This window comes from Orussus abietinus, unplaced genomic scaffold (assembly GCF_000612105.2).
Source record: "Orussus abietinus isolate OABI.00-Male unplaced genomic scaffold, Oabi_2.0 scaffold107, whole genome shotgun sequence".
Taxonomy (NCBI): Eukaryota; Metazoa; Arthropoda; class Insecta; order Hymenoptera; family Orussidae; genus Orussus; species Orussus abietinus.
This window is the reverse complement of record NW_019394259.1, coordinates 157744-168733: the sequence shown is the minus strand read 5'-3', so window position 1 is coordinate 168733 and position 10990 is coordinate 157744. Positions and strand designations below refer to the sequence as shown.

At 55.1% G+C, this 10990-nt stretch overlaps 1 protein-coding gene across 1 annotated transcript in view; it reads left to right on the top strand.

The window, feature by feature from the left end:
* The first annotated feature begins 4038 nt into the window (after positions 1 to 4038).
* Positions 4039 to 10990, top strand: part of LOC105702998 (protein dachsous) — a 36492-nt gene continuing 29540 nt past the window's right edge. Inside the window, exons 1-3 of the mRNA XM_023434699.1 lie at positions 4039 to 4113; positions 4527 to 4707; positions 9154 to 9621. Coding sequence (XP_023290467.1) covers positions 4039 to 4113; positions 4527 to 4707; positions 9154 to 9621 — 724 coding nt within the window. The remainder of the gene's footprint in view (positions 4114 to 4526; positions 4708 to 9153; positions 9622 to 10990) is intronic.

Genomic DNA, 10990 nt, shown 5'->3' with positions numbered 1-10990 from the left:
TCGTTGATCCGATACGGAAGAGACGGCGAGTCGTAGCTCAAAGACACTGAATTCCCCGCGTGGAGCGCGGGAAGGAGACGGAGAATAGGGCGACCCCGCGAGAGGGACAGAGAGGAGGACAGAACTCGTGGCAGACCGTGGACGACTGTCAGTCCATCAGAGAACCGGCGAGCCGAGAATGCCGAGGATGGCTTCTTGGCTTACTTGGGAACAGCTCTATCTGTCCTGCTGGCGGAACAAAAACCGACGGACTGCGTAGTCGCACGTACCATGGACGAATGGACGGAAGAAGGGAAAGTTCGAGTTCATGGGATCCGAGGACCGGACGAGGGAAAATCGACGGGGCCTTACCACGCTCGTTCCCAAAGAAAATCCAAGTGACTACCTTGGTCCCCGATAGTAGCTCGAAACCTGTCACGAGCCAAATCGATCGTATCTCGAAGGCATTGAACGATAATTGACCATCAGCGGCGTTTCACTGTCTGAGCACCGTGACCAAGTGGACCAAATCTAATTCGAGCCCGACGCCATAATGGAAAAATGGCCATCGCTGACAGAACTTTGTCGCCGAGCTATCGTTGATACTCTTGACGGGGATACCTGAAGACCGTTTTATCCTACCTGTGGTATTAAGCTCGAGCTCGAGGAATAAAGTTTAGATTGCGGAATTCCACGCCGAGTTAGTCGGACGATTAACCCTGATGACTACTGTAATGAAAATGGCCACGCCGGATCGGTCCGATATGAGCCACCGTGACCAAAGGTCAGGCCACCGCAGGTGCAGCTGCATAACCGCGGTTCCCCGTTATCTGGCACGTGGATTCCACAATTTCATCGCAGCCTAATAACGAAGCCGTTATCCAGCGTTCTCCAAGTTCTTTTGACCCTTCGAACAAGCCTCTGGGTCCCCGCGCAAATCCTTCTCCCGAAATTTTTACCGAATTATTAAAATCATTACATACTCGCCCAAGGACATCCACGATGCAGGAGTTCCTCGTGTTTATGGTAATCTACGAAGTACAGAAATTTGCGACGGTCGTAACGATGATCCTGCCAGGTGGAGTAGCCAGGAACCGGCCCTTAGTGGCGACGCTATATTTCCCATAAAAGACGGTAAATTTAAGGATCTTTTTCCTACCCCGTCCCAAGACAAATATCACTCCTTCGGCGACGAATCCCAACCGGTATATAAAAGTCGACATACCAGATGCGCCGCGCCAAGTCATCCGCGATTTACTGCGATAACTTTTGCGGCCGGACAATTTGTACCTGTTGCAACGGCGGTGCATGGGTGCACCGATGCATTCACTAGTACCGGCAGGCTAGCCGACCGAGAGAGGACGAAGGAGAAGGGTAGAAGACGGACCTCGTCCTTAAAAGCGACCGTGCGCGTTGAGAACCTAGCTCGAATCTCTCGTATTTCATGACTATCGTTGACACCCGAACTGGAAAAACCGTCTGGTGTGAATATCTAACTCTGTGGAATTTGAGCCATAACGCGAGATAGCGGGGTTCGGCCTTATTTGGGAAAAGAATGTCGGGCATCACGAGGGGAATGTGGAGTGTCGTAAGGGAATGTTAAGACAAGACTCGTTACTATACGGAGGGTTCCAACTTTGGAGCGCAGGATCCTCGAAGAGCTGCGACGTTGGTGGCTTTTTGGTGCCAACCGGGGAAGCTAACCTGAAATTCGCCTTCGAGGTGGTCCTAGAACCGGCGCGAAAAAGTGATTTCCATAAAATAGAGAACAGCGGGTTAAGAGTCTTCCGGGAGAGCGATAAGGTCGAGGAGTGCGTCGACGATCCTCGGAAGAGGGTCCGGAGTCAAAACCTTTTGTGCGATCTCTCGAAGGGTGGCGGCTCCCCTTCGATATATATCCCGAGTTGAATGCTTCATTCACAAGAAGAAGAAGTCGCCGGGCGAGGGAGCGAGTCGAGAGGCGAAGGAGAGAGAGAGAGAGAGAGGAGAGGAAAAAGGTGGACGCCTCCACCGAAAACAATCATGCTAATGAATTACTGCCGCACGGTATCGGTGCTGATCTGGCCGGCTAATTCGATCCCGCTTCAGGGCCTCTTCTTCACGAGCGTTCGACTCCTCCTCAACCATTTCTCGCGCAATTCGTACCTTCGTTAGCCGGCCGCTTCTCGTTCCTTTTTTCGGAGCTCCTCTCGGTGCTCCCGCTCCCGGTAATTTCTCCCTTTACCGAATATTTCATCCCGGTCCCGGCTTCCGGAATTGTCCCCAGGTTTCCGTCCCAGGAATTTCCGGGACATCGGTCGCGCCTCGAGAGACTATCTCCAGGAGATAAGAGCGATCCCCGAACACGACCCCCGGGTGCCCGGTCGCCTCGAGACGTAAACGATCCCGTGGCATTAGGAGGGGCCCGGGGTGCTCCTCGGGCGGCCCCGGCAGGACTCTTTTTGATCCTGCCTTTTCGAGTCGTCGGTTTCGGTTCTTCTCGTTCGCTTCCCTCCCATCGAGCCGCTCGTATAACCGCCCTGTTAATTATATTTTTGTTAACTTCATTGGGCACAGCGTTGTTTCTAATCAGTGGGGGCTCCCCTTCCTCGACGCTGCGTTTCGGAGGTTCTCGCGCGGCCGATGCCGAAGACGCAGGAAAGGAAAGGGGGCACAAAGCAAGCGGCGAGAAAAAAGGCGAAAAAGGAAAATCGGGGGAGTCGGGGGGAGAGGTATATTATATCGCGAGGCGGGACTGCCCGTGTGTTATTCCTTTACACCACGGATAGCATGAGACGCATTGTTCCTCTGGTTTTGTTTTGCCCCGACCTTGGGCGGAATATCGATTTCAATCGGAGTACACGGAATACAATCCAATGCGATCCCTGGCGCAAGTCTGACCAGCCGAGGTTGCTCCCTTCTGCCGGTACCACCAGCCACCCACCTTCTTTCTATACTTTCTCCGTCCTGCCTTTGGTCGCGATCTAGAAACACGGATCGTGCAGAGACCGAGCCCTGCGTTCCCACGAGTCACGACCGCTTCCTTCCCCGCTTCGAGGAGTCCCAGGACCTGCTCGTCCTTGCATCCCTCCTGGCCCGGTGCACCCCGAAGAAGGCTTCGCAGGGTCGAACAAAGAGCCCCTGCCACTTCCTTCTTCTGCATTTCCCATCTGGAAATCTGGACGGAAAAGATACGTCTCCATCCGCACCCCACCCAAGGATCGTCTCACTTAGTTGCAATTATCCTAGCCCCCTTTCTCGTAAACAAAGACGCTCCCCGTAGCTCGGCGAGGTCGAAGGAGCAGGTCCTTCTTCGAGGTGGCAACAACGTTGCCGGGAAAGTTATTCGAACCGAGGGCCAGTAAATCATTCCTCGCGGACTCTGGCTTTATTACCCCGCGTCTCCTTCCCTCCTCTTCTAGCTCCGCCTCGCCGCTCCATCATCCGTCTCCTTTCCCACTGCTGGGCAAGATTCGTCTCTCTTCCGACCCCACCCTCGACCGACATCTCCGTGTAGGGCTAGTTGGACCATTTCTTAGTTAACCTGCCACGTTCCTGCGCGACGGATGATTGCGTTCGCCGGACGTTCCTGAAGTTAACGTCGTCATCCGGCAGTACATTCTCGACTTCGGCCACCGCCTCCACCTCGGTCCCAAGTCGCAAAGTGAATGAAACAAAGACGATGAGTAAGTGAACTTTCGTCGGAATGCTAATTAACGGGCGCCATTAAGCCGTTGGATCAGGGGTTAATTGTTATTCACGGCCTGTCGCGGTGGAGAGGCACCATTGCGCCTCCATTGTTTCTAGGCAGATCTCGGGGTATGTACGAGGAATTCCAAATGGAGGACTCGATCCGAGACGTATCGGGCATACCTACAAAAATTACGGTCCCGATGGATTCGGCATAGATTCTTCCCTGGTCCCAATTTTGATAAGTCCTCCCGACGATGCGGATCTTGAGGAAGGTTTCGGATCACCCCCTGTGGAACCCTACCTCGGGGAATCGATCCCAGGTAATGGAAACACTTGCCACCTAGCCAGTCAACAAATCGCACGGCATCCACGAGAAACGAGGTGGCGATGCTCCTTCACATAAATAACCACCGCTGGGAGCTGGAGGCGTCCATCACCGCCCCCACGTACGTCCGTTCTTGCGTACGTCCGTCCTGGTCCACCTCCGAAGCGAAAGAAGGACCGTTGCTCCTCGCAAATTAGTCACTGCACATATTATGAATGGCGACTCGGCCCGCCGCACGACGGTGTCCCGTTTCAGGAACATTATGCAAAATTAAACAAAAAGCCCCCGGCCGCGAGTGCGCCCAGGATGACGACCCCCGAGTTATCACCGGGCGCGGTGATAACGCGAGAGGACCTCCCCTTATCCGTGGATTAGATATTATCCCGGCTCGTTACCGGGCCAACATAAGATACATTATTTACACGAGCACCCGCGTACACGGTAAATTAAATATCTGAATATTCATCCTCGAGCCAGCAGCCCGAGGAGGGGAGTCGAACTCCAAACGTGTCGGCGCAAAATTAACGATATTATCCTTTTATCCTTGCAGGTGCGAGCGACGGACCCTGACTGCGGGGTGAACGCTATGGTGAACTACACCCTGGCAGCAGGGAAAATCGCGTCGGAGCAACTCCTGGTGCGCAGCGACTCCGGGGACGTCTGCGTGCGGTCCGCCCTGGACCGCGAGGTGGCCCCCTATCTGGAGCTGCCAGTTATCGCGACGGACAGAGGTGGGTATCGCGGTCTTATCTGCGGCCAATTGCGGGGGGTTATCGGCGATCCGATGCCGAAGAGCGTGCCCTCCGTTTATGGGGCGAGCCGGCGTAATCGGTCCCCTCGGCCGGGGGCGGCGCGGGGAAAAAGCCGCGGCGGAATCCGCATCGTGTGAACAATGCTCGGCTCGCGTTAGGGACTCCCATACGCAGAGATAACGAAGAGCACGACGAAGGCGGAGGGGGGCAGTCGGCACCGCAGAAGGGAACGGAAAGGAGAGAGGAGGAGCCGCGAGAGGACGAGATGGGTCTGGTGCGTGAGCGAGGAAGAAGGACGGAGATGGGCACGAATAGAAAGAGCGAAAGAGACGGCTCGATAAAGGGAGTACCAGCACGGAGGGGAGCGCGGAGGTGGCTATCGCCCTGCCAAGATCTAGTAGCTCTGTAATAGGCTGTATGATTTATGCTGCCAGTATTCCGTGCCCATTTTCAACGGGCGCGTTCTGCCCTTATGGGAAGGACAATGACTGAAGTCCATTGATCCATTCCGAGTGCGGATCGCCGCGTTTTGCCGGCGTTGGGACAGAACCTCGATGGACCCCACCGGAAACTGCCCTATTCTCAAATCCATACCGATGCGAAATTGACAGTTTCCTATACGACTATCAAATATTGACCAATGACGCGTCTTTGCAACAGTGCGAAACTTTTCGTACGAATCTACTCGTATGCGAAGAAATCCGTATGAATTCGAGAATAGGAGCCCAGATGGGATGCATGGTCGCTCTTCGTCTCGAACCCTGCCCCGGAACACCAATTATTGGGTCGACCTATTCTCAGGACGAGATATCGACCTCTCTTCTGATTTCCTTCGGGCTCCTTCCGAACGCTAATTAAACCGATGCCCTCTCACAACGATTCAATTTGTTCCGATTCCCGGCAACAGCCGACACCTTCATCGATGGATTCATGGTCTCCCCTTTTATCTATCGCGGATGTAGGTTCGCCATTGTCGCCCGTTTCCCGGTTTCTCCTTCCTCGTCGGGCAACTTTGCGAGCGCGCGGTAATTGTTGCTCGTTATCAGCAGGACCGTACGTCGAATCTGGAGGCGCCTCCAGGACGAGGTGTGTCCTCTCTCACAATGGCCGCCACCGGATATGACGCGGGGTTCGGTGCGTGGAAAAATAATCCGGTGATTTATATGGACGACTCGCTCAGGGGGGAGAAATGCAGAACGACGAGGGAGTCCGATGAGTTGCGCCGATACGGGATTTATTCCTCGGAGGCCTGTCTAGAATCGTGATAAACACAGAGAGGAGTGCCATAGCGTTGTCAATTCCTGACTAATTATTATCTTCGGGTAAAATCGCGTGACGATTAGTACCGGCCCGGAATGGCGCCTCATCCGTCGAGAAATTTTATGGTGACATGGTCGACGGATCACAAGGTCGATGGAGTATGCGAGTTCCATGGTTTCCGAGGAGAGTGGAGTTCTCACGAGGCAATTTGGCCGCCATTTTTAGCTCCGCGCAGATTCGGGATGGATTTTTTTTCTTTCGAGCAAGAACGACTGATAATAGACTCGCGTTGGCTACGACGGCTACCTTGCATTATCGCGAACGCACAATGAAGCCGCTGCTGGGCGAGTAGCAAAGTGGAGTGGTAAATGGCCGGCATAATTAATGCAAAGCAGATGGCGAATGAATAGGGAAGCTATAACGAGCGTGATAATATAATTGCCCGATGATTTACAGTGACGTAACGGATAATAAATGCTTTCATTTGTCTCGCGGTCTGGTCGCGACCATGTGTCCATTAGGTTTCCATCAGAAATAGGCATTTGTGTCGGGCAAATGGAGAACGGCCATTATCCCGACGGTCGCCGTGGGTTACAGTAGATTCGAGTAGATTCGAATAGATTCCAGGATGGGATCCGGCTTTCTCTACTAATGGATTCCGCCGAGATAAAGCCTGGGATCCTTATAAGCGAACGCGAGATCTCTGATTATTATTCACGCACTTAAAGTCGATGGATATCTTTGTGTGGCACGTCGCGCTATCTTAACGGCTCATTTGGATGTCGACGAGAAAATTCCGAGAGGCACTTTCGACGATTTAACGCATTGCTAGGACTGACCTTGATTAGACGACTCTAATGCCTCAGATTCGATTAAGATACCCGCCAGCTTCTTTGCCGAAACGCGGTCTCTAATTTCGCAGTCGCCGCCATTAACGTTTGCCTCTTTCTATCGAAAGTTTGGCACTTAAGACGGGAATATGCTCCGGGACCATGGCGCAAGACACTAGATACGTTCCAAAGTGTCCATTAACCGAGTTCGCCAAAAAAGGCTGTTTCGGTCCAAAGAAGCGACCCAGCTCGGAAACTTTGAAACTCGCTGAAGAAGGAAGTCCTGGTATCTGGAGAACGGAACACGCGAACTCGAAGGCGCCTTAAAAGTCAATTCGCGAGGTGGAGGTCCAGGACGAAGAGGCCAACCTCGTCCTGGCTTCTTTCGAGAGAGGCGCGGCCACGAGGGTCTTCCTCTTGGGACCATTCCCGAGGATGGCGAAGGTGACTTTATTGACACCGGCACCATAAATCTTCGAAGCTAACTCCCACAGATAGGGTCTCCCGACGCGGTTTCTGCCATTTACTCGGCCGGCTTAGATGTCCTCTCCGGGGCGACCGGGTTGAGAACCTGCGGCCAATACCAGCCCCATAAATCTCCGAGGTTCCCCTGGCGTCCTACGCCATGGCGGACCTCGAAAATCTCTCCGATGGTTCGCGCGATCGAGTCTCTCGCGCGTTCCCTCTTCCCCTTGGCGATGGTCGTCGGAACCCATCGGAATTTAGAAAAGTTCCGTGATTGCTGAATCTGCAAGGAAATTGCGCGAACACCTCGCCGCGATGCATCTTCGCCGGGATGAAAGGAATACCTGGATGCTGTTTACGGGTGCGTTTATCCCGAACTCGGGGAGACACGGACCGTGAACGAACGGCGGAATCCGGAGGAGGAGTCCAGAAGTGGTGAGAAAAATGGGCACGGAGTGACGGTTCCCAGCTGGAACCAACCGGGACCAGCCGGGACCAGCCGGGACCAGCAGGGACCAGCAGGGACCAGCCCTCCGAGGACCTCTCCGACGTCGTCGATGCCCCGGTACCAAGAGGAGCACCGGCAAGAAGCGAAGAGCCAAAGTCGGCGCCGAGTCGGTGGACAGGGGTGACAAGGGAGGCAGGCGCGGGGGAAAAGCAGGGAGGATCGGGAGAGGGAGAGGAAGAAGAAAGAACGAAGGGAGGTGTGGTGAGGAGAACGAAGCTGGCCCTTGACGCATGACTCCAATGACACTCGTACCTATAAATCTCCTCGCTCTCCGAGCCGCGCGCGGAGCCGAGTCCATACATTACTATGAGTTACGAGTGTAAACCGTTTAAACATCGGATTACCCGTTTTACATACTGTCTTTAATATTAACACTTGCGTTAAGTCCTCCTAAACCGCCGCGCCATGGAAACGCGTGCTCGTTGACCCTCGACACGCGAAGACTTTTCTCCTAGGACCTAAAACCCACGTTCCCTCCATCCTTCGGCTTCCTCTTCATCCTTTTCGTCTCCCGCTCATCGTCTTCTCTGGAGACTGGAATATTTCTCCCCCGTGATCCTTCGTCCTCCTCGTGGATCCAGGTCGGCCAATAGACGTTTAAAATACAGTTGAAATTAATATGACCCTCCGAGTACAAGGCACAGGTCCTCTATTATTTTTTTGCGAATAGTCCTTTCGTCCCGGAAGGTTTTTACTCGGTCGCTCGACGCTTCGCCTAGCTCCTCGATTTTTGACGAGTGCTCTTCCTCCTCTTCGGCATATTCGTTTCTTCGGGCGGGGGAGCGCGTGGGCGAGGGAGATAATTCAGCGAGGAACGCGGTGCGCGTCGGTACAAGGTTCGATAGATCGAAGATAGATCGGGAACGTATGTCGATTCTTCCATAGCATCGACGTTTACGATCCGCCGCGTTTTTCGGTCCGGTCGGTTTTCTCGCGCTCGCTCTCGCCCGGCGATGGAACGCTCGGCCATTTCGCTTCGACGTTCCGCCGCGATGTATCGGCCACAATTTTTCCCGTGAAATATTACACCGAGCGCATTAACTCCGCGCGGAGGGTACCAACCTCCGTGTGCCGAGGAAGAGAGAGAGAGGGAGCGCGGGAGGGCGCGACCGCCGGGGGAGAGAGAGAGGGCGAGCGGGCTGATTGGCTCCGAAAAAAAGGTGGAGGAGCCGAAGGAGCCCCGGTGATTTATGTCGCGCGGCTCGCGGCCGACTCGTAGATTCGCCCTCTATACCCGGCTAATTCCCCGCCGTTATTCGGCCGGATAAGAGGATTTCCTCGGCCGAGCCGGCGGAAATAAGAACCCCAAGATGTCCCCGACCCCGCTGACCCGGTCCTCAAGGCGCCCCTTCTTCTGCGCAGGTGGACTCAGCACCACGGCCATCGTCAGGGTGCAGGTCACGGACATCAACGATAACCGACCCGTCTTTGACCCCGACCGGTACAACGTCACCCTGCGCGTCGACGGGCCCGCCAGCGGCCCCGTCCTCAGGGTCTCCGCCAACGACCTCGACGCCGGCCTCTTCGGCCAGGTCGCTTACAGGATATCCAGCGGAAACGAGGCCGGCGTCTTCAGGATAGACCGCGCCTCCGGCGAGATCCACGTCGCCAGACCCGGTCTGCTCTCCAGGTCCCAGACCCATCGGCTCAACGTCACCGCCACCGACGCCGCGGGGCTGAAGAGCATCGGCGACGCCGACGTCAGGATCACCGTCTCCACCCAGTCCAACGGGATCCCCGTCTGCGAGAGGCATCGCTACACCTTCCAGATCAAGGAGAGCGTCCCGCAGAACTCGGTCGTGGGCGTCGTCAAGGAGGCCACCGGTCCAGGTGAGTCCACGTCTCTGCATTTTCTGGTTCCTACGGCGATCGGCGAAATTGGTCCCACTTGCGGGACCAATTTTCTGATTCCAGCAGTGATGAGCAAAATTGGGACTACATGCTGGACCTGGACCCGGAGTCCGGATTTTGCTCGTCCCTGCTCCTCGGCTCGCTATCGATATCCCGGTACCTTCCTAACACCTCTTCTGGGTACCACCTGTTGGGTGCACCGTGGAGTCGGTATCGATCGCTCCCCGGCGCAGATATACCGGTCCCCGATATGCGGTTAAGTCATCTCTTTGTGCACCTCGAATCAGGGTGTATGACTCGCCAGGACGGAGGTAGAAGTGGAAATGCAAGCGTTCCAGGCGAAAACGTATTCCACGCGCCGCGCCAGCGCGTTAGCATAGTCGTGTCACGAGGGACCACGTTCACGGTCGGGTTAACGCTCGCGTATTGAACGAGCGTACGTACCGACACGCACGGGCCCTTTGGGCGAAGCAGCCCGATAAAGCCATGCAAATCATGTCGGCGGATCTATCCGTGAGGCGGTAGTCGTCATCGTAAATCCCGAGTCCTCGGAAAGCTCCGAGAAAAGTCCCCTTCGAGGTAGGATTCCCGGTCGACCTTGAGGAGGGTCTCGAAGACGATCTCGAAGAGGGTGGACCTGCCAGGACGGAACCCCAGGGAAGGGACCACCTTCTCCTCGGGGAAACGGGCGAAAGTCCCGCGAAGGACCGGCCAGATTAAAATCTCGCGAGTCGGGGGTGGGGATCGATTCCGAAGGCAGAAGTATTCAGCAGGGCAGGTGGAAGAGGGAAGAAGGTAGGTACGTATCCGTGTTTCCACACTGGAGGTACATCCGATGCAAGATACGGTGCGTCACGACCTGCGCTCACCGCGCCACATAACCGATGCACCGTGTAAAGTGCACTCGAACTTACGATTGCGCATAGAGGGGCGCGCTATAGGGTTCACGTCGAACGGTAGTTTACACGGTGGTGCCTTACAGGTGGGTCGTATTGTTCGCCGGGTTGGACCGCATACGTGAGCCTGTTGCATATCAATGCGAGGAACGTGTGTTCCGTTTCACTTCGCGGGGATACGTCTCTCTTCTTCCCCCGTGTGGGCGCCCTTCGTCTTGAATTTTCCACGGGGTCCGGACGGCAAAACTCGAAGCTTTCTCTAAGGATCTTCTCGTCGAGCTCTCTTCGAGTCGTACCTTGAAGAAGACGCCGAAGAGTTATCCCCGCGTTATCCCCGGACGACGAGCCCGATTTCGTCAGGGGCGGCTCGAGACTCGCGACCCGGCCAGAATCGACGCGATCTCTCGAGTGGTCGATGTAATCGTAAATGTAAAAGGTCTTCGTAAAGTATT